Raw genomic sequence first — 23,567 nt, 5'->3', positions numbered from 1 at the left:
CCTTTAACCCAACAAAATAATGTAGTTTGCTCCTTGGCCTTGGATATAACAGCAAGTGAGTAAACAGACACACTGTTAAATCAGTTACACTTTTGCTTTTGTATTTTCGGTCCTGAATCAACAACAGTAACAAAAAAGACACCATCCAAATTCTTTCAAAGCTATGAGTGTTACATCAGCTCCAGTTGGTATGATATCATACAAATTACCCCCCCTTGATTGATGTTACGCACTTAACGTACAGTACGGAGGTAAGGTTTAGGAAAAGAAACATAGTGCTGACGCACTTTAAAATGACTCAAAGTTCACATAAAGTTCACACGCTTCCCCACACTGTTCTACTGAGGAGAATCTTATGTTTTGTGACCCATTTACCACCCCAACCTGCCTCCTTACAGACCCGCTTCCTTTTATACTCCTGTCAGCGCATTGGTCACGTGATTGCAGCCTTTCTAAATATGTGGGTTATACACAAATTATTGGCTCATAATTACGATGGTTATATACAAATTTTAGTACATTACTATATGCAAATGGTGCATGAGAACAGCATGCACTGCTGCAGCATGTAAAGAACAGAAGAGAAGTACAGTTTTGGTTGCTAAGCTATGATTGGACAACCACCGTTCAGGGGCGGGGCTTAGCGAATGTCCAATTTGAATTTAGATGAAGCATCAATAACACCAGATGACAGTATAGAAGTAAAATAATGCAACAAATATTGTAAGAGTGTGTGTGCCTGCATCTGGGCTCACATGTTAAACCTGAAAGCAGTCCTGGGGGGAGTGCTCATCAAGGTGAAAGGCGTCTCGCACCAGTAGTCAAGTGCTCTCTCCCCACTCTCACAATCGCCCATTGGCTTGATGAAGGTTTCCCCTTCACCTTAGTGGTTTCTATTTCTGCCTCTGCCCTTCACACTTTCTTCAAAGTCATTCCTTCACCTGACCGCACAGCCTGCACAGCAGAGTGAAATCCTCCAATGAGGGAAGCTGCTGCAGCTACAACAAGTGGAGCAGCTCCTGGAAATGAGAGTACTGATTTATAGACCCAGTTGTTCTGCGCACACATATAAAGATCTTGAGTATTGGATATGTTGTGCAGGGGGTTGCATATCACAGTAATGGTGACGTGGCTTCTCTGCGCGCAGCAGCTGCTGCCTCAGGAGCACTCTGCTCGGTTGTATGTGTAGGAAATGATGAAAAAAGGAAATGAACGAATGGTTATAAAAATATATATATATACACTGGTATATCACATATAGGCTACCTGTTACTGTATATGCCATAAATTGCACAGCGCAGACATAAAAGGTCATGATATAGCCTACACCTCGGCCTGACTGTTGTGGTAATTTTCTACTTCATTGGACAGTGTGCTCAGAGACAGTGGGGAATGACATGTGACAAAGGTCCCATGTCGGATCCATATATCCATCACAGTGTGCGGCTTCACCGACCGAGCCACCGTGATTTGCCTGGATTCCTGTATGTACTTATCATTCAGAGAGCGTGTGATTTTCTCATTGTAGTGACTCATAGTTACAGACATGGCAGATAATATTTATAGACTGTAGTGTAAATGATATAAGTGAAAGCAATTAGATGTAAATCTACTCCAGAGATTTTGGTTTATATCTTTGTATTTTTAGCATGAGCTGGGTTTGGATCTAAAGTCTACTATGTTTACTCAAAGTCTGTGTTCACATCAGTGAAATAGTTTTAATTTTACTTCTGGGTTTTTCAGTCTTTAAAATGGGACCACTGTTTTGTCCTGCAAAACAACAATCAAAGTTATTGAATTTTTCATTAGTTTCTTATTTATTTTATTCTGTTCTTATATGTTTTATTTTATTTTGTTTTGTTTCATTTAATTTTACTTCATTTTATTTTATTTCATTTTGTTTATTTTTAATTTTTAATTTTTAATTTTTAATTTTTAATTTTTAATTTTTAATTTCAGTTCAGTTCAGTTTAGTTCTGGTTACTTTCCAGAGTGGGTTTGCTTATTCGAATTATTTATTTAAAAAAAAAAAATCTAATTAATTCATTCATTTATTTAGTTTTTGTTTTGATTTAATAGTTTCGGTATTAGTTTTCATTTTAATTTTATTTGTTTTATTATATTGCAGGGGGTGGCGATGACTACATGACATGACTACATGATGTCTACATGACTCACAGTCATTAATAAAATGCCCAATGCCCTCTTGTGCTTGATGTGTTGCAAAATTTGACTGAGCTGACATAGACTAAAACTAAAGACATTTGCTATTAGTTTTTATTTTTATTTCAGTTAAATAAAATGTTCTTACATCTATTTTAGTTTTTATTTTAGTTCTAATTAACTATGATAACCTTGCTTCCAGGTAGTGGTGTGTTGCTCATATCTGGCATTATGTTAAGTCACAATTTACCTCACAATTCTTGTGACAGAGGAGGAAACTATTGCTGCCATGCATTCACTTCACAGCTGTGAATAAAACTCTTGCCTCAGAAAAGGAAACATTGTTGCTCATACACATCATCGTCTTACAGTAAACCACGTCACACGCTCTTCTATGATTCAACAGTTGTGACACTGATGAGGACTCTCATGAGAGATAACAACCTACTAATTCAGGAAACACAAAGTTTCTCAATTAATCACTCACTTACTGACATACAGATCACATCTATCAGTGAGACCGCATGTCACTGCAACTAACAAGACTAAAACTACCAAACAGACTATACAGTGCACTGCCAGGGTGCACCTTTTTCATAGAGGACACACATAATGTATATGTCTTCATGTTGAGGAGACAAAGTTTGTTCTCATATATTTTGCATTTTGCTGTACAGAAAATTGAGCCAAGACATTATAAAGTATTACGTAACTTGCTTGTCCATGCTCAAATTGCTTAAGTAGTCTTTTCTTTTTCATAATGCTAAATATTTCATCATTTTAACAATACATGCTGTTTCTTTCTTCCTATGAACAGGCAGGCATCGGCGTCCCAGAGTGACTTTGTTGCCAAAGACATGTTTATAAAAACAAAGCATGATGAGAATTAATTTGGAAGATTTTGGGTCTTTGGTGCTGAACTTTTGTTTTTCTGCTGTCATGGCAAAAACAAAATACTAACCAGATGCTTTTGTTCTTTTAGCCTCTGGGAATGGGTGATTGTCCCGCATATGAGCCTCATCCTTTAGAATTTAATCTGCTCCGAAGGCAACCACAAACTGAGATGGCTAATACTCTTCATGAAAGTGATTATCAAAGACTTTCCCCCAAACACACCAAGTGTTCAGGTTATCTTGGTTCAACTGCCTCTAACTTGTCATGGGTTGTATGGTTATGTTATTAAATCAATAATATCTAACTAATATCTAATTAGTAGTTTGAAGACTTAAGTGTTTTATTACTAAACATCAGTTTTTTTGTCATGTTAAAGGTATACTATGCAGGATTTTCCTAAAAAAATGTATAGACTCATACAAAATGATCCCTCTTAATCGTCACTTATGACCAACTAGAAGTGTGTTACAGTGTATTTATCTGTTGAGACTCTGCCCTCTGCCTGTATTGTCTTATTTTCGTCTTATTTGCTGGGCTACAACCCCAGTTGGTAACAGCGTGCAGGTGAGGTCACAACTTTATAAAATGGTAGCAACCATGTGACCAGGTGCTGCACCAACAAACACAATTTTAGTGTCGCTAGCAAATGGATGAAGAGCGACGGGGAGTTGGTGTGTTTTCTGTTGGACCAGTAGGTGCTGACCGTTAGTTAGCTTGCTATTTGCGATGGGCATTTTATGTCCAGTTCAGTTCATCCATCCATCCATTCATGTTCATAACTGCTTATCCTCTTGAGGGTCACGGGGGGCTGGAGCCTATCCCAGCTAACATTAGGCGAGAGGCGGGGTACACCCTGGACAGGTCGCCAGACTGTCGCAGGGCTGACACATAGAGACAGACAACCATTCACGCTCACATCCACACCTACGGACAATTTAGAATCACCAAAAAAACCTATCCCCAACCTGCATGCCTCAGGAAGAGCAACTGAGGAAGAAGCCCTCTTCCAGGACGGACAGATGATACAGATTTTTTTTGCCGTTATCCGATATGCTGATATGTAACAACTCATTTTACTGATAACCGATACTGATGTCAACATATCCACTTTCTTTACTTCCTAATCTTAGTGATCACCATGTCTCTTCTGTAGTGGAATTAACATCATATTATGCATGCATACTCTTATCGTGATGGCCCACCAGCAGATGGAGACATGAAAGACAGTAGTTTTCAGTGTATGTAATGTTAATTTATTGTGCATAATAAGAAAAGTGTGGTGGCCAAATCTGATTTTAAAGCCAATATAAGCCCAAACCAATGATGTGTGATACTATCGTGCATCCTTAGTCTGAAATAAACACAAGTGAAAATGCAGGAAGAGGTCAGGGACTGTAGAGTTTAACCACATTAACATTACATAGTTTGCACTGCATATTCATTTTGTTTATTTTAATAGTTCTGAAAATATTGACTGTTATCTGGGGCTGTGCAGATCTGTAAACTTTGCTACATGGATCTGTGCAGATATTTATAGTTGGCAGTTATATCACTGTGTCCCATCCAAAAATTAAGTATATTATTGTTATTATCATTATCATAATTATATTTTTACTCAATACGTTGATCGAATACTGTGCTACAGAATCGTCTTTTCCATTACAACAAAAGTGTCATTCCCATATTACATTTGTTCGCAGTGCACGTACATGCAATGTCTTGAGGAGAGGCCAAGCATCAGTGTTGTTGTTTATTTATAATTACATCAATATTTCTTTGTGTGATGTGAAGTTTCAAACAACATAACCCAAATTTGACCTCAATATTAAAATGAGGAATTGTTAATAATCTGGAAAAGTGATACTTAAGAAACTGTTGTTGCTGACATTTGAGCCTCCACGCAATCCTATGACACATATTGATTCCCAACACTAAAACACAAATGTGAGCAACACTACAATGTAATACGCTGACAACCCAGAATCTGAAATGCTCTTGCCACAGCTAAAGAAGAGTGAATAGTCAACCATCATAATCTGCCACATTCTGATTTTCCTTTAGTCATAAACCCACTTCCTCATTTTCATTTTCTGAGTTTCTGCTGCTCAGATTCTGCCTCACCGTCTCACTGTAATTTTCTCTTTCATTTTTACAGCTCCCAACTCTCCAGATCTCTTGATCTATCGCTTTCTTCCTCCCTTACAGTCTTTGCTCCTCAGGCTTCCTCCTCGTAGGGACAGTGAAGTCTTAGTGTCTTTCGCTCAGTGCTCACGTAACAGCTCAACTCTAAATTGAACGAACAAAGGAGCTGTCGAGCTTTGCAGTGGCGGTGCACTATTCTTCCACCACCACTCTCTTGTCATCCACTACACAATCTCAGAGCCTTTTTCCATGGAACGAAGCTATATTGTGTTCAGCAGTGACAAAGGCATACATTTTATTTTTTATCAAAGCCTTCTTTTCAACACATGTGCAATCGCTTTGAACTCCGTGATTGTTGCTTCGATGACCACAGTTACGTAATTTAAACACACTTGTGAGTTTTAGTCACCGCACAGATAGAACATGTCCACTGAAATAAATTCTGCACCAGTAAATAGAGCAAAACGAGCAACCTGTCCTTACTTAACTTATTCCACAGCAGCGAAATGTACAAAAACTGTGACCCTGTGCAAGCCTGAAAAGCTGAGATGACACTACAAATCCTGAGCTATCCACTACAAAATGCATGGCATGACTTGTAAAATACTCACAAACAAGACTCAACCACTAGAGAATCAGACCTCTGCACGATAACAGTGAATGAGCTCTTAAATATGCTGCACGATGTTAAAACATATACTAAATAGTCCCTAACTCCTCACAAAACCTCTGCCTAATACTCACCAGTTCTATGTATGTATATTGATCAAATAAACTGTTACAAAACAACATGACTGATGATCCCAGTCTTGATAATCTTCATTGTTGCCTGGTCATATAGCCTACACTCATACACACATAATAAACCCCTGTAATCACCTCCATCCCCTGTTTGTTTTTCTGTTTATGTGTGACTGGATCAGCATTAAATTTAAATTTAACAGTGAACATATAAACACATTCTCACACCGACCACGTCACATATCAATGTTTAGTCAAAGACTTTCTATGTCCAGATTCAACGTGAAAGGTTGACGCTCAGGGATGCCGTGTCAAGTTTTGCCTGTTACATGCATTGTCTTCTTTCAAAATACACTTCCGTTTTCACAGGAAATTTACCGTTTACATACAGTCTCTTTCAAAATAAAAGGACTATGTCAGGGCAAACCCACAATTTTTTTTTTCCTTAAACAACTAGCACACGTCATTGGGTTTAGGCAACAAAAGCATGGATAGGTTTGGGGAAAAAAAGAACATTGTTTGGCTTAATAATCTTACGGGACACAAACACCGCTCTCCCAGGTGAAAGTCTGTGCTTGTTGGACCCATCCACCACCACCCTGGATAATGAGATCGTCCCAAGGTCTGACCACAAGGAGGAGGAGGAGACTCATATCCTTATTGTAGAGGGCTTTCTGCTTTATACCTATGGATCTTTGATCAACGTGCTCAACCAACGCTACTTTATTTCCATCCCATACCAAGAATGCAAAAAGAGGAGGTGCTCTAGGAACTACACAGTGCCAGACCCCCCCGACCTCTTTGACAGCCACGTCTGGCACATGTATTTGAAACACAAGAACACAGTCAGACTTTTGCTGCCCTAACTTTTGCTCTTGTCCTGCCACCTTTCCCTGTGATATGGGTGGTTGCCATTATAGTTGAATGGCGGTTGGTGGAGTATCATGCCGATGTTAAAAGATGGCTTTTTTTCAGGGCGTTGGTGGCTTTGTGCATAGAGCAGGCGCCCCATATACAAGGCTGTTGCCGCAGCGGTCCAGGCTTGACTCCAGCCTGTGGCCCTTTGCTGCATGTCACTCCCTCTCTCTCTCCCCCTTTCATGCTTGACTGTCCTATCAATTAAAAGCAAAAATGCCCTAAAAAATGGCTTTTTTCATCAGTGTCTGACGCTGCAAGTCACTGCCTAAGCACCAGATTTCAACGACTTCAGAGTGAGACTGGGTTCAACAGTTAGGTCCTGTTTATACAACAATGATTTCAACTGAAAACGGTAAACTTCAGTTGCGTTTTGGCTGATTGTTTACACAACAGCGGCATTTTGGGTGCCTGAAAACACGACGTTTTGAAAACAGGTTCCAGAGTGCATTTTTTTGGAAACGACAGCATCTCCGTTGTCATGTAAACTTGCAATATGCAGTTCCTCTGAAAACGGAGACTTTTCGCACATGCACATTACGCTTCCAGTCACTAGGCATGCGTGAGAAAGTCGACCATCACAACAACAATGGTGGACTCCTGAGCTCTGCTTGTGCTGCTCATCCTATTGAATTTATCAACGCTTCCCCATCATAGTGTAGATTTACTGTAGCAACTCCACCTCGTTGTCCGTCCAGAAAAACATTCGTGCGGTTGTCATTTTGTTTGTTTATAGAAGGAAGCGTAAGCTTCATACCACCAACTACTGGTCTGACATGTATACTGCAGCATTTTTGGTCATTTTTTTGCGGATCCGTGTGTATGGCGATTGTTATCAAAACGTTGTCGTCTAAACTTTTTTCAAAACAAAAATGAGAAACAATTCTGTTTTCAGTGGATCGTTTTTGTGTAAACATGGCCTTAGTCTCCTCCTCAGAAGAAATGTTGATTCTGGAGACCTCCATGACCTTCTCTATAATATAATATAATATTCAACCCTCCAATTAGTGCATCTTCTAACCTGAATTAAAACATTTGTAATGCACAATGATGCTGCCAACAGGAAGAAAACCAACTGAGAATCTCATCACCTTTCTCTTACTATCACCATCAGGCCAAACTTCTGCTACTATTGTGTAATCTGCCCAGCAGACTGTTGACTGTGACAGTAACAGGGAATTATCAGGCCTTAGTGGACATCTGCACTTAACCAAGTGTTTTCTCTAAATGTATGAATAAATGTGAATTCATCTGGTGTTGCTGCTGTAGCTATCAGACCAAACAAACAAGCTCTGAAGACAAAACAGCTGACCAGTGCACACTGGAGGTTATTTCAACTAGACCTGGGTTAATGTAAGCATATTAACATAAAGCTGTACGTTATGAATAGCTTCATACCTGCATTGATTAATAATTTACATTAGAAATGGATGAAATGACACATAATAAAGGTATAAAGGAGTTGCTCGTGAAGATGGATCCACAGAGAAAAATTCTTTTCAGCTCTAAGGAGCATTTTAGCATCTGTTAGCCTCGTCCTGGTTTTCGAGTCAAAGCAGGCTTTTGTTCACACTAAAGCATAGATACAGTACACCCTGTAAGCTAGCTGTCCAGCACCAAACAGCACACAAAGTTAGCAGCTAGCTAGTAAACACGGTGAAATACAGTATGACAACTAAAGAGCCAGATGTTTCCCTCAGAAGTGAGTGGAGACCAAAAAAGGAAACTTTTATTGGTCTGGTATCCACAAATATGACTCTACAGCCCCTTTCCCACTGAACAGAAACCTGCCAACACCTGTGAACATCTGGCTCTTTAATGCAATGGGAAAGGTTTTAACTGGCATTCACACCTGGGTCAAATGACTGCAGTAATCAGAGGTATTTATGGCCTCCAGCTCCGATCAGCATTGATAGGACAATGAACAGACAGGCATATTCGTCTGCTGCAGAGCCGTGTACACAGTTCTGGTCTGCTGGCAATGTGAAGGGAGTCTATAGCTCATTTTTTAGCAGGTTTACCCGTGTTTAAAACCTGCATACATGGACTAATTTTGGTAGAAAAGGGGTATAACTGAATGCTAATGTTGCATTCAGTTGCAACTGTTTGCTACCATGTTTGCCATGTCAGCTTTATAAAAATTAATCTTATGTGTACAGCTTGTTCTGAGGCCCCCAATTGGTCAAAAAATCAACTAGAAAAGTGCACTTAGCTTCCTTTCACTCAAGATGGCAACAAATATAACAAAAATAGGGATTTATTGATCTCACATTGTGCCTACCTTTAGTGGTCATAACATAACAGCTATGGAATTAATCTGCAGATGCTCCGGTTCAAAATTAGACAGAATATTTCTATAGATGTCACTTTTTGAGCCAATTGCAAAGGCCAAAAATGTAGCATGCAACAGACTAGGAAAGGCCTTTTATTTTTTTTTAAGCTGAGACAATTGGCGGAAAGTTTGCAACTCCTACCAGCAGGTTAAGAGGAGTGAGGAGTAAGCAGTCACTGACCGTATAAAACAGTCAGTACAATAGGTTTTTTATCAATGGTAAATCACTACAACCATGAGAGGTCATTGAGCATTCAGTCATAAATGTGCACACAAAATATGAGGTTGATTGGTCCAGTAGTTTGTGAGATTAGCTGTGGACAGACACATGAGCACAAAAGCAACCAAAAGCACGATCCCCTCCATGATAAGATAATTATTGCAGGTTAAAGTGTCTTGGATGAAGACTTGAAATCCATCATATATGTTTTCTGTCAAATTCCACTTTCCACTTACTTGTCAAAAACTAAATTTCTGCTTCTTACTTTTATTCTCTCCCAAAGTTGATCCAAGCTTAACCATATGTGAGAAAATTATCTCCTGGATGCCTTCATTGTGGCACATAAACAGAATTTTGGTGCTTCACAGCTTTGGCTGTGAATTGCAAAAGAATTTGCAATGAGTCCAATGAATCCATCTCTCTTCATTAGGAGATCATGATCCTTACTGCTCAGCAGATACACAAAAACCCTCAATGTGCCACCGTCCATCTGGCTAAAAGTTAGGTCACTTTCTACCTCGCAACTTTCTTGGACACATTGGAATTATTTTTTTTAACAGATTTTCATGGATCAGAATTAAGTCCAAAAATGTGGCCTTTTAATTTCAGTTGGTAAAAATCAACTGCTACGAGTTTTGTTAAAAAGGTTCACTGCGATGAGTCAACAGCAGCTTCCTACACTTCAGCCCTCTAGCCTTTAAATGTACAGGTTTGCAGGCTCTGGTAGTTATTTTACTGTCACAGTTCTTCATTAATACATTTTTTGACACATACAGTAGCGATGTAAGTAACACCATTAATTACAAGAATGGTTACTCTGAATGTCAGCCTTAATGTCCCTGGGTTTCAGTCTGTCTGAGTAGGGGGCGGGGGTTCTTCATCATAAGAATCCATTATAAACTCCAGGGATAGTGTTTCACTGTTTTAGAAACCATGTATTGTGCAGTGTGTGTGTGTCTGCGAGAGTGTACGTTCTTGTGTTCTCCTAACAGTGACAACATAATTGGTCAAAGGTGATAGCTGCAAATCAATTCTCTTAGCTCTTCTGTGTCAATAAATCTATATGCTAAGCACACTTGCTAAAACCAAAATAGGCCCATGGCCCAACTAAGGTTTGAGATCTTGAGTTTATTTCAACATTAACCTTCAGAGGTTGCAGGAAAGTTTTATGACTGCATTTGCATCTTACTTCAGGGCAAGTTAGAAGAGACATAACCACTCAGAGGCACTGCTGTTGACGAGGAGACACTGTGACAGGCAGGGAGAGCGACCAGCATGAAAGCAATCGTCGAGGCACTCAATCTCCCCGTACACATGATCCCAGCTTATATCTCTGCGCCACACAAACACAGACAACACAGACAAATAACCTGGGAGAGACTGATATGTTATTTCCCCCTAATCCCATATCAAGCACAAATTTGTGACTTCAGCATCGCATGGTCACTCTGCAGCTTCCTGCCAAAGAGTTATATGAGATATCTGATACTGGCTGTGTTACTGCCTCTTTTCTCTGTGGTGCTCATATCACATGGGGTTTAAAGACTGACATAGTATGAAAAAGGGATATACTGGTGCTGCTTCACAAACAAAGGGTAAAATTTGATACACACCTGGTTCAAAACATATACTGATATGTATTTATTTTTTACAGCATTTACAATCCTTTAAGGCTAAGGTAATTATTAATAAACTCAGCCTAAGTGGTAGCTGTTGACATGATGGGTGGAAATTGTTGATCTAATTAATGTGGTCTTCAGATTGTCATCATTAAGTTTTTAAATTTGATGTCATTAAGGTAGGCAAAAAGTAATAGATTGCTGGAATTATTGGATTGCACTGTAAAAAATAAAGCACAACTGTGTGTCATCATTGTGGCTTTAGGAAAAGTATTTACACTGGAAACAACAATGTGCCAAGAATAGAGCCTTGGGGAACACCAGCCCGTTCTCATCCAAACTCATCAAATACTGCCGCTTTGGACTTAACATTAAAATATGATGTGTTAGGTAGCCTCCTGCATCAGTTTTGGACATTGACGAACAGCAGCCCAATTGATCCTTGTTACATGCATTATGTCTTTCCAAAAACATTAATGCTTTCACAGGAAATGTACAGAAAAAATAAACTTACAACGTAGGTATAACATTTCATTTTTAGGTTTATTTTTTTTCTCAGATTTAGGAAACAAAAGCACACCGTTAGGTTTAGAAAAAGACACCATGGTTTGGCTTAAAATAAATAAGGGTCTTACTAACGTGATGTCACGTCACATGACATACACCATGTGACATATATCACAAGTGTAACATGCTACACACACTAGCACACAAAGTAGCTCCACTGACTCTTGTTTCACATGGGGAATGATCAGTGGGCTCCTGAGTGAAAGTCCAGTGTTTGTTTGACCCATCCACCTCCTCTCCTGCCCACCCTATACGGACCTACTCACTCTTTACACTACGGTAGCTGCCAGCGTTGTCCAAAATAGCGGTCGTCGGTATCTGATGCAGAGATCACAGATAAATCAGTGGTATTTGATAAGTAGGGAGTCAGAATGGGCTGGGAACACCACAAATGAAACTAATTTACAGAGGAACAGGAGTCTGTTATTACAACAGAGAAGGTAACAGGTTTAAAATTGTACTCTGAGGCCCTACCCAAGTTCCTGTCTCGATGATGTGTGAAATCAGAGTGATGAATCTATCAAGAGCAGCACTGAAATCTAAAACTGAGACCATTTATCAATACATGGTCAGTTACCTTGACAAAGGCCGTCTTATTGCTACAGTATAGCAAGCTTGATGTTGATGAGGACTGCCTGAATGCGCTGACCTCTGTGAAACGCTGAATGGGATTTGAGCAAGGTTTTTGCAAAAATAAAACTGACTTTACTATATTTAGAACATGGTTTTAAAATGGGACAAGAATCACTGATGTGTCATGAAATTTTCAATCTAGAGACACAGGCTCTTTTTTGATATGACTTCCTATACACCATTATCCATTTTACTGGCTGTGACTCTCCAGCTGTCAGAAATAGTGATCGATTCTAGTCTGGTTGCTTCATGTCTTGGATTCTGCTGCAGACTGATTTATGAGTAGGAATATAGCCAATCCGCATTTATATGTCATCTTAAGCATGACATGAGAGGAGCATAATTGGAATTTGTTGCCTGCCATCTGATGCACAATGCCTGCTGACAGAACAGGAACTGGTAATTCTCAGTTTTTCGATTCATGGAAGACAAAAATGACAGAGACATTCATGTATGGATTTGGTTTCTTCTGTAAATTGGTTGCAGCCGAACCCATGTTTATACTGGACTGTGTTTCTCTGCTAAGCATCAAACAGAATCTTAAAAACGTTCGTGAAAACTACCTCAAATGGGATTATTTACAGTCAGGCTTGGTGTTTCTGAGTCATTCTGTAATGTGTGTCTGAGGAGGGAGAAATATTTTTAATGATATTCAAAAAATATTGACTCAAAATGATTAATCTTATGCTGTAGTGTCCTAATAATTACCAAGGAGATTCAAATCACTACTTTTGAAATTAGTGATTTGTTTATAAGTGACAGTATAAGGAAGGATTAGTAGCTTGTTATGTGATATTCTCAGGTCCCTTGTTTGGTGATGTCTAATATTTCTGGTATTATTTATGATTATTAATGACAGGAAACCGCCCAAATTTGAGATGACATTACATAAATGCTACTGCAGGTGAAAAAGGGCTTTTCTTGGCGTCAATCGGACTGTTAGGCACTGCTTTGCCAGCGGACAGACACAATCTTATTTTATGGTGACTCAAATCTGATTTGAGCGAGAGACAGACAATGCTGTGGCTCACAAAGAATGTAAACAGAGAGAGGGGGGAAGCTTCAAATTGGGCCCGGAGTCTCCTGGAGAATAATTAACGTGACATTTCCCTGACATTTAGTCGGAGGTATAGTGGAGGAGCCTGAAGAAGGGGAGGAAGGAAGCAGAGATATGAGCCAGGGAGGGAAAAGAGAGACAGGAAGGACGACGGGGCAGAAAGAACACAGGCTGGGTTTTTTTTTTTTTCTCTGGACATCTTAACAAATATTTTAGCTTTCTTGTGTTGCTCTGCGCGGACATTAAAATAAGGAAACTAAGCAGAAGTGCAATTATGCTCAAACACACACAGAAACACAAATAGACCTACTCTAATGTTCAGTACCCACTCCTTCAGTGATGATAAAATTATACTTTAGTTGCTTGGTAACCATTTGTTTTGTGCTCAACTCTACCATTCACCATCTGTTTATAGGCTGTTACATACAATTCCATCTCTGACACAGGACAGCAGAACACAGCTGATAAGCTAACACTGGGGCAATTTGTGGTCAGGGCCGGACCGCGCAACAAGCCCGCAGTGTGATCCAGCCTATTAAAAAATGACTAGGACAATACATCAAACCCTATCGATGCTTTTAGTAGTTTGGTCTGTGGTTTCACATTGCCCTTTTAAGCTAATTGGGAAGTGATAAACTTTGCCTCTTGCTGTGTCAAGGTTGCTCTTTTTTCTGGCACACTGTCCTCCACTGGCTCATAATGATGCCAAAAGAGGAGATGATGAACTTTTTTTTTTTTTAATGATCAGGACTGCCAACCCAATCACAGGAAAAATGTTGGCATTGAGCATTTCTGCAGACCATGGATCTGTTACATTTGCACATTATAAGAAGCAGATATGTTGAAACTTTATGTTTCAGCAACACATCTGTGATTGTGTGTTTAAGTTTAGGCACAGAAACCATTTGGTTAAGGTTAGGAAAAGATCATGTTTCAGGTTCAAATATCCAGTTTGGGAGGCCCAATCCTGTCAAGAAAAGCAGCGGCTTCAGGAAAAATCAACCAGTTTTTCTGCCATTATCCCACCAAGGAAAAGCAGCAATGTTTCAGTAAAAAACAACCACTTTTCGTGGCACTACCTGCTACCTACACTAGCAGAATGTCTTGGTAAAAAACAGCCACTTTTAATAGCACTATACTGACAAGAAAATAACGGTGTCTCTGATAAACAGGCTGGCCACATGGCGCCATCCTGCCAGTAAAAGCAGTGATATGTCAGTTAAAAAAAAAAAAAAGAAACAACACTTTTTGAGCTACTTCTCAGGTAGGAAAAGCACAGTGTCTCAGTAAAAAAAAAAAAAAAAAAAAAAAAATTTAAAAAATTGTGGTACTATCCCGCTAGGAAAAGCACTGTATCTGGGTAAAACATAATGCTTTTTGTGCCACTATACCAGCATGAAAAGCAGCAATGTCTCAGTAAAAGCAGCTGCTTTTTGTGGCACTATCCTGGCAGGAAAAACATTGATGCTACAGTGAATAATTTCCACTTTTTGTGCCACTATCCAAGTAGGTAGGCAAAGCAAAAACAACCACTTTTCATGGCCCCATCCTGGCAGAAAAAGCAACGATGTCTGTCTAAAAAAAAGGCCGGTTTACATGTCACTGTCCTGGCAATAAAAGCAGCGATATGTCAGTAAAAAACAACTACTTTTTGTGCCACTACTCAGGGAGGAAAAGCACGATGTCTCCATAAAAAGCAAGCACTTTATGTGGCACTATCCTGGCAGGAAAGCAGCAGTTTTGGGAAAAATCAATCACTTTTTGCACCATTACTCAAGTAGTAAAAGCAGCAATGTCTTGGTAAAAAACATGGCACTATCCTGGCAGGAAAAACATTGATGTTACGGTGGAAAAATAACCACTTTTTGTGCTACTACTCAAGTAGAAAACACACAATGTCTCTGTGAAAAACAACCACTTTTCTTGGCATTCTCCTGGCAGCAAATGCAGCAATATGTATGCCACTATCCCGGTGGGAGAAGCAGGATGCTCAGTAAAAAGCAATCACTTTTCATGGCACTATACTAGAAGGAAAAGTAATGATGTCTCCTCACAAAAAAAGGCCAGTTTATGTGGCACTATCCTGGCAGTAAAAGCAGCGATATGTCAATAAAAAACAATCATTTTTTGTGACACTACTCTGGTAGGAAAAGCATGATGTCGCTGTAAAAAATAGCCACTTTTTGTGGCACTATCCCAGTAGAAAAAGCAACAATGTCTTGGTAAAAAAAAAAAAAAAAAAAAAAAAAAACTTCTTTTTGTACCTACAATGTCCCTGGAAACAGTGATGGGCTGCTATAATAACATTTGGTGCCTAAAAAGCCGCTGTAAAAACAGCAATGACTCGCTAAATCACAACTGGTTTTGCTGTTTGTTAGCCTCGAACAGTGGTCTGCATTGGTCTGCAGTTTGGCCACTGCACCCCATCCACCATCTGCTCCACCCCCCGATGACAATGTCAGCTCATACAGTATACGTCACTTTAGAAACATTGATGGGATATGCATAAAACACACAAATGTAATGTATTTGTGGTTTGCAGAAACAAACAACACTAACTTTTTCTCGATGCGACCGGGCTGGCACTGCACCCACTCATCAATTGGTGGTTATTGAGAGCTGTATATTTGCAGGAAACAATATGCTCAAGCACTTTGCTGTGTCATTATTCAAAGGGAACAGCACACATCTTGGTTAAGCACTTCAAAATTGTTCTCCAGTGATGTTTTGATAAATCACAGATATCAGGGTGCAATAATGGAGACAGCAGCGTATGGTCGGCTCAGAGTGGTCATCTCCTTTTTGTAGGCTCCAGCACTTTCTTAGCTCTAACACAATAAACATTGATTTTACATCCCTTTGATTCCTATGAAGAAAGCGTTTCACTGACAGACTCGCAGCACTCATCTCAGTCTGTTTGTGGGGCAGCGCTAACAGTTCTCATCAATCCCCACCGCAGAGCATCAACCAGCACAAACTGCTAATAGTTTCATTTCCTATACATTTTCCCAACAAGGCACTCTGCTCCATTTAAAAACAGTGTGAGAGACAGACAGCATCCTCTTTGATCCTGCTGATCCAACCTAGAGGAGTGTGATCAAAGGCTGCTCATGTTTAACACTGCTGTGGTCTCCCAGGTTGCGGTTGCAGGTGTGGCTGTCTGAGAGGCCTGCTGAGGGCCAACTCTGTCTTTTTGCATTGATTTAAGGTGAACACACCTGATAGAAGTCAGCACCATCAGGTATGGCTTTCAGATAAGGAAATACTGCGCAGTAGGGTGAGAACTTCAACATCTAATTATGACAAGGGGCTTTCAGCACAAGAATTTTCACACAAAACGCAGGGTTATATGCTCATTCAGCCAAATATTAACACACAACCACTTGGGATTTAATTTTTTGGCTGTTATATAATAGTCTGACTGCTTTTTTAAGTGCTTTTTTAAACACAACATTCACATCTAACCTTTTCTGGGTTTCTAACATTTATATCTTGCTGTGGTTGTTTATTGAAATGTGCTTGATAATGAGATCCTCTATTGATCAAAAAAATGCTCCTCCCAAAGCATTGATTAATCTGAATGATTCAAACAGTCCTAAATCATTTCTGACTCCTTGTTTATGTGCACAAAGATATAATTCAATATTGGCCTTCTGCAGAATATCTCAAATTCAATTGGCTCAGGATGATACAGGGTGGGGTGGTTACAAATATACAGAATACAGGGGACAGTCAAAAGAAACGACTTCTATGTATTTTTGTTGTAAGGGAGGGCAGCTTGGTGATATCTAAATGATTTATCGGTGTATGGCCGGTGCACAAGGTCACAGGAAGTGTAAGCATGCATGTGTGAAAGTCTGGATGCTTGTGCATTTGTACATCTGTGTGTCTGAAGATTTTTTGCGAGTGTGCATATGATGGCTCTGCAGTGACGAACAGATAGACACAACCCACAATTTTTCAAAAGCGAGTTAATGATGTCACAGCCGACTTTTGTCACAAGTTTGGTAATAAGAGCATTACAGGAGATGCAGATAATGAGCCTTGTGTCATGCTTTAAAGATGGTTAATAGCGATGCAACCAGAGAGTTGCTTTTACTGCGAGACTAAGACATGTTTTTCTAGTTCTTGAACGATAATGGCAGATAATAGAGCACACATCCCACACTGATAAATCACATCCGCCAGCTTTTTTCTTCTTCTGTAATTTCCACTTTTTACTTTGTGCTCCAACCTTGCAACAATCAAAACATGAGTAAACACCAAAGTACAACACATGAAGGTGTCCTAATTGACTCATTTTTATGCAACTGTAAATGTTTTTTAAAATGCGTTCGTATAACAGGGTTGAAAACACAGGATTGCAAAACCTCTGTTTTCTTATTTTGTGTTCGTCAGGAAGTAACAGGAAGTATCTATGTCCAGCTGCTTATGTTACTCACACTAAAAACTCAGCAGTGCGCAGTTTCATGGGGGTTGTGCTCTTGTGCAATAAAGATCCAGTGTTCAAAAAACTAAAAACATCCCATGTTACTGCATTTCAAAATGCCACAAACGTCCAAAGGCAGTTCAATATGTTGAACTGTGACGCGCTATAAATCAACATTTAGAGTGGGGCTGCGCAATATTGATAATATACCAATATTGTGATATGAGACTAGATATTGTCTTAGATTTTGGATATCATAATATCATCAGTGTTGTCTTTTCTTGGTTTGAAAAGCTGCATTACAGCAAAGTGATGTAATTTTCTGAACTAAACAGACTGTTGTAACTGTTCTGTTAATTGTCTTTACCCATTTTGTCATGATATCCACATTACTGATGATTACTCATCAAAAATATCATTGTGTAGTCAACCCTACAATATCGATACTGTGGTATTTGGTCAAATATATTATAAGAAAAACTGCATTCAGCCAGGCCGTTTTTTTCCATGGGCCATGGCATTAGTGGAATTCAGCACCACAAACAATTAGAGAGTCTCCATCATATCACTCATTTAAGTTTAATGCCAAGAAATGGCTTGTTGACACCCAAAGATATGTTCGATGAAAACTAGCCTTTCAGCTAATTCGGGTGCTTTTACATTTGTTAAAATGGTGATTAATGCACACTGTTCCTTTTTTTAAATAAATGAATAAATGAAGTGTTTGATTTTCTCCATATCACCCAGCCCTAATTTACTGTCTGCATGTATGCTAGCATGTCTGTGAGGCTGTGTTTAGCATGGATGTATAAAGAGAACAGGATACAACATCGGGGGCGGGGCCCCGTTCATTCGTATAAAAGTTGCTCAGTGGTGCACAAAGCCAAAAAAATTAAATTATCACATTAAAAAAATACCCTGATAATCAGCACTGCCTCCACCTATCTGTGGCCTATAGAGCAGGGGCACTAGAGACCTCCAACGTCCATGTGCCCTCAAGTCCTCTGGACTACTGAAATATTATCAGGATGAATAGATCAAATTCTGATCATGAAACGAGCCATTTTGCAGGGGTTGTGACACTCAAAAAAATGTGTTTGTCTTTCACTGTGGAAGTCAGTGGGAAAAAGCCTTGTGATGGGTGTAGTTCCACTGTTTGACCACTACAAAAATTGGCTTCAAAACCATGTACACTATATGCATTAAGGCACAGTGGTGCTTTGAGCTAAATGCTAATGTCAGAATGCTAACATGCCCACAATGACAGGGCTAACATGCTAATGCGTGCAGATATAATGTTCATCATTAGCATGTTAGCATGCTAACATTTGCTAATTTGCACTAAGCACAAAGGATGATGTCACTGTGTATGTGTAGGCCTGTACAGATCATCAGAATGCTTTTGGACAATCATTCTAACCAATCACCCCCCGATCTCTCACACCCAACATTCAATGGTAGTTACCTTTGCTGCAACAGATGAGCTGGGCTTTTCCAGGAGGTCCCAAAGTTTCTTTCGTTTTTCAGCGCAGCAAGTGTTGTCGAATTCTTCTCCTTCTCTGTCCTTCATATTGTCGGCCTCTCGTTTGAGCTCCTCATTCATTTGCTCCTTTTTCTGGTGGTACCTCGCCTGGCAGCAGGACTCCAGGTAGATCTCGTCGATGCCCCAGTAGTCGAGTTCTTGACTGAACGACAGGGCGCACATTTCTTCCATCATGTGCAGCTTACCCGTGCGGTAGAAGTTCAGAATTGACGTGAACGCCCCCGGATGTCGGTCAAAAAAGTACTCATTCTCCTCCAGGTTGTAGTCGTCACACACTTCCATCAGAGATTCGTGGGTGTTGCAGTCTCGTAACTTTCCCAAACGTGTTCGTGGTAACCTGTCTAACGTTCGCCACAAGACCTCATGTGGGAGACCCCCAACATTCAGCCTGACTCTGCGGAAACATGACTTGCTGCGAATGATGTCCACCGGTTCGGGTGGCAGCGACGATGTGGAGTGGGAGCCAGCTTTATTTAACTCTGCCAAGGATTTCTCCATGATGACTTTAGGTTGAGGAATCAGGCAAACATCCAGGGCTATGGACTACGGTTGGTCCTGTCTTCTTTCATTATTGTATCTGAAGGATTCAAAAAAAAAAAAAGGAATCATTAGTATCCTAGGATTAGCCTCAAATATCAAGGCCCACACCTCAACCATCAGAGTGAACTAACATGATGATAAAAGATGTAGGCCTGGGCTCAAGGAGTAGTTTAGAACAGTGGTTTCTAACCCAGGGGTCAGGAGTAGCTATTTGGGATCAGTAGGACATGTACGTCAAGAAGCCATCTACGTCAAGGTGGAACGACCATCATTAAACAGATGGGGTGGCTTACAACACTGCTTATCCCCCACCTACAATGCAGTCTTGGGATCCCTCCCCAGACGACTTCACACCCATTCACCCCTGGTCCCACCTGACCCTAACGACTCACAAGGTGGCCAGGTGGGTCAACGACTCACATTGTGACCTTAACGACTCTGAAACTAAGAGCTCACGTGACCCCTACAACTCTGCAAGGGTTCCCACCCACACAGGGTTTATAGCCTGCAACTCTGCACCAGTCATTTAGAAATGAAGAAGCTTCTTGGATGAGAGGCGAAACGTCTTCAATAAATGTAAGCAAGTCGCCTACGATATAGCACTTACAATATAAAAAACTTTGTATGTATCTTGTATGTTTTAAATATATTGTAAAGTACTGGATGCTTCAGGCTTCTAAAACCCTTCAAGTAAAACAATCCAAGAAGGCAGAATTACTTTGGTTGAACTGCTAACAGTTCATGTCCACATGATGAAGAGTCACAAACAAAAACCACTGCTTCCAAGTAGTGTTTTTCTGTCCTGGTCCCACCTGTTTTCATCTGATTAGACTGACTGAATATTGGCAAGACAGTAACTGCAGGATCCTGAAGATTGGATTTCACAATCACTCATTAAAAGATCCGAAGGTCAGTGAAATAAAAGATAGATTATCACTTTAAGACATTTAAAGCCGAGGTACGCAGTTGGTTTTTTGTGTCATTGTACGAAAATTCCATTATAACCTTTTGACATATTATAATTCAAGTAGTCTGAGAGAACACTAGACTTCTGCACCTGCTCTCGGCTCTGTTTTCAGGCTTTAGAAAATGTAGCCCATGAAGGGAGACGTTGGTCAATGACAGATCACTTCAGAGTGAAGGCGTTCCTATTGGCTGCTCTACACATGCAGACGAGTGTGCACCTTCCTTCAGATGGTGAAAGCCTGATTCAATGGCGGAGAGTCCTGCAAAAAAAGTTGCTATTCAAGCACTGGCAACAACTGCCTGCAAACAACCACCCGAGGTACCTTGCATGTCCTATGTGGACGTGGAAAGTCCATGCCCAAATGTCAATATGTGACGAGGTCGGAGTGGGAACGTGTTGTTTGAGGAGATGGAGAGTAAATGTTGCTTACAGTTTAGCCCCCTGCTAATCGCAGCCAAAAGCTCACAGCTTCAGCTAGTTCAAGTTATGCAGCTACCTAAAGCCTCAAATCACAGTGTGTCATCTCGAAGAGCTGAACAGGCCCAAAGGTTTGCTAAGACCACAGGATGGTAACTGTCATAGAATTTCTGCTATATAACAAAATCAAGATCACAATCTCGATGACTGAGACAAATGAGGTGTAGTCATACAGGTTACTATACGAAGCGTATGCTGGCCTGGTGGAAGGGGTTAAGGACAGAGAGGGGAGAGCTGCAGGAGGAGGTCTGTGTTTTCAAATTCTGGTATTTTGTTTGCCTTCTCCAGCTTGTTATTATCATTCCACCTGCAGTATTATCTTATTTGAATGTTTTTCTATTTTTATACATATTTTTTCATAATATTTCACTACTGATTAGTGTTGTTTAGAAAATTATGGCCTGAAAACCCTCAGACTGTGATTCTTCAAATGACTCACACCTATTAGGAGCTAAAAATATTTTTTTAAAAAGGAAACATTTTAACTTAATATTGTTCTGTCATTAGCTAAACAGTTATGGAAAGAAACCTAACTGAATGTAATTTCCCACCAAAAGTTTAAAAAACCACTGAAAACCAGCAGGAGCTGCAGGTCCTGGAGACAAGAAGTGAAAATAACTGTTCTAAAAGGCTCCAGGGGAAGAGAGATAAGACACAGATAAATTGCATTATTATCTTTGGATATTTCACTACTATCTCCTTTTTTAAATTCTTTTTTGAATGCACAATAAATCTACCCTCAGATGAGGCTCTTGAGATGACTCATGCACACAGCCTTAGAAGTTAACAAGGGGAGAAAAATGAGGACTGACTTCATATTGAATTGTCGTCATCTAAACCAGGTACTGAGTGAGAGAGACGGAGAGTCTGCTGAACATATATTTCCCCAAAACTTTTTCTCAAAAACTTTACCCACGCAGACTGAAAACTGACATGGAGCTGCAGCTTCATGTAGAAAAGAAGTGATAGTCGCTGGTTTAAAGGGCTTCTGGGGAGCTGAATTTTGCACATATAAACTGAATTAATGGTATCAATTTATTTGGATAGTTCACCTACTGGTAGTTACAGAGTCTTTGTGACAGTTCAACAGCTTATTAGTTGAGATAAAACAATTCAACTGTTTTGCTTTGTCTGTAGAAGTTTACTTATAGAGTACATGTGACAATTCACCATATACAGTAAAACTTCAATTAGTAGCCCAGGCTATTATTTGCTTCAATCACTGAACTCAACAGGCCTATATTTGGGCGGGCCTTTAATTTCTTTCACACAAGACTGTTGCTCAGCAAAGATCAGGAAATACAATCGAAATATTTATGTAAACCAGCACGAATATTACTTGTGTAAAAATTAGGCTTCAGATAATATATCAGTTATGAATCATTCATTTGATCTAGCTTTGACAGAGGATTACTGCACCCGGCATACCGACACAGCACCATTTTATCCTGTTAAAACAATACTCACAACTTGGATTCATTTTTATGGAAAACCCTGTTGATTTTTTGGGTCTGATCGAGGACCCTTACGGACTAAAGGGATATGAATAACTTACTGGGTGATCAGGGAATGGACACATAATTTTAGGTAGCTAACATCCTGCTTTTATACATCTGAAGAACTTCAATAAAAAAATTAACTGCTTGGCAACCAGACCAGGCCTCTAATTGAGACAGGTGTTTATTTGTCAAAATGTGTAGCCACCCCAGGCAAAGAGACTGAGTGTTTAATTGGGACTAGGCTTTTAATTTAAGTTTTACACTATTCTTATGATAATTTAGTTGAACTTGAACCATTCATTCAGTCCATGCTGCACAGCTTGATTGAACAGTTGAAGTTCAACTTAAGTATTCTCAGACTCATTCCCCCAAGATGCACCCCAGAGTGCCACAGGAAGTCATTCCTGCCTGTGGCCATGAACCTGTACAACTCCTCCCTCAGAGTGTCAGCCGCTCTGAGTCAGTAGTCTGGCATTTGGACTTTATTCACCCTGTGAATTTATAATTCATAAGTATCTTTTTGGAGCAGTTATTCAACTGCCACAATATTCTGTGCAATTACTCAGCTGTGTGACTTTATCATGCACAAAACTGTACATATTTCTTATGTTCACTTTATTCTATTCGTGTTTATTCTATTGATGTGTATAGTGTAGTTCAATTTCACACTTACCGCCTCAGCACAGTGATGATATATATTTTATTTTTAATATTTCTGTATCTTAAGTACTAGTGTTAAACACTGTAGCATAATTCACATTCTTTTTATAAATTATTTTTATTTTATTTTATTTTATTTTATTTATGTTTTATTTTATATTTTTTATTG

The 23,567-nt window shown here is 39.7% G+C and overlaps 1 protein-coding gene across 2 annotated transcripts in view; it reads right to left on the bottom strand.

Moving 5' to 3' along the window:
* kcnb1 (potassium voltage-gated channel, Shab-related subfamily, member 1) overlaps positions 1 to 23,567 on the bottom strand; it is a 54,588-nt gene that overhangs the window by 29,041 nt on the left and 1,980 nt on the right. For both annotated transcript variants that reach the window (XM_049584280.1, XM_049584273.1), the window contains exon 2: positions 19,178 to 19,832. In XM_049584280.1, coding sequence (XP_049440237.1) covers positions 19,178 to 19,753 — 576 coding nt within the window. In that variant the 5' untranslated portion in view covers positions 19,754 to 19,832. The remainder of the gene's footprint in view (positions 1 to 19,177; positions 19,833 to 23,567) is intronic.

This window comes from Epinephelus fuscoguttatus, linkage group LG1 (assembly GCF_011397635.1).
Source record: "Epinephelus fuscoguttatus linkage group LG1, E.fuscoguttatus.final_Chr_v1".
In the NCBI taxonomy this organism is placed as follows: Eukaryota; Metazoa; Chordata; class Actinopteri; order Perciformes; family Serranidae; genus Epinephelus; species Epinephelus fuscoguttatus.
The sequence above is the reverse complement of the archived record's forward strand: the minus strand, read 5'-3'. Positions and strand labels throughout refer to the sequence as shown.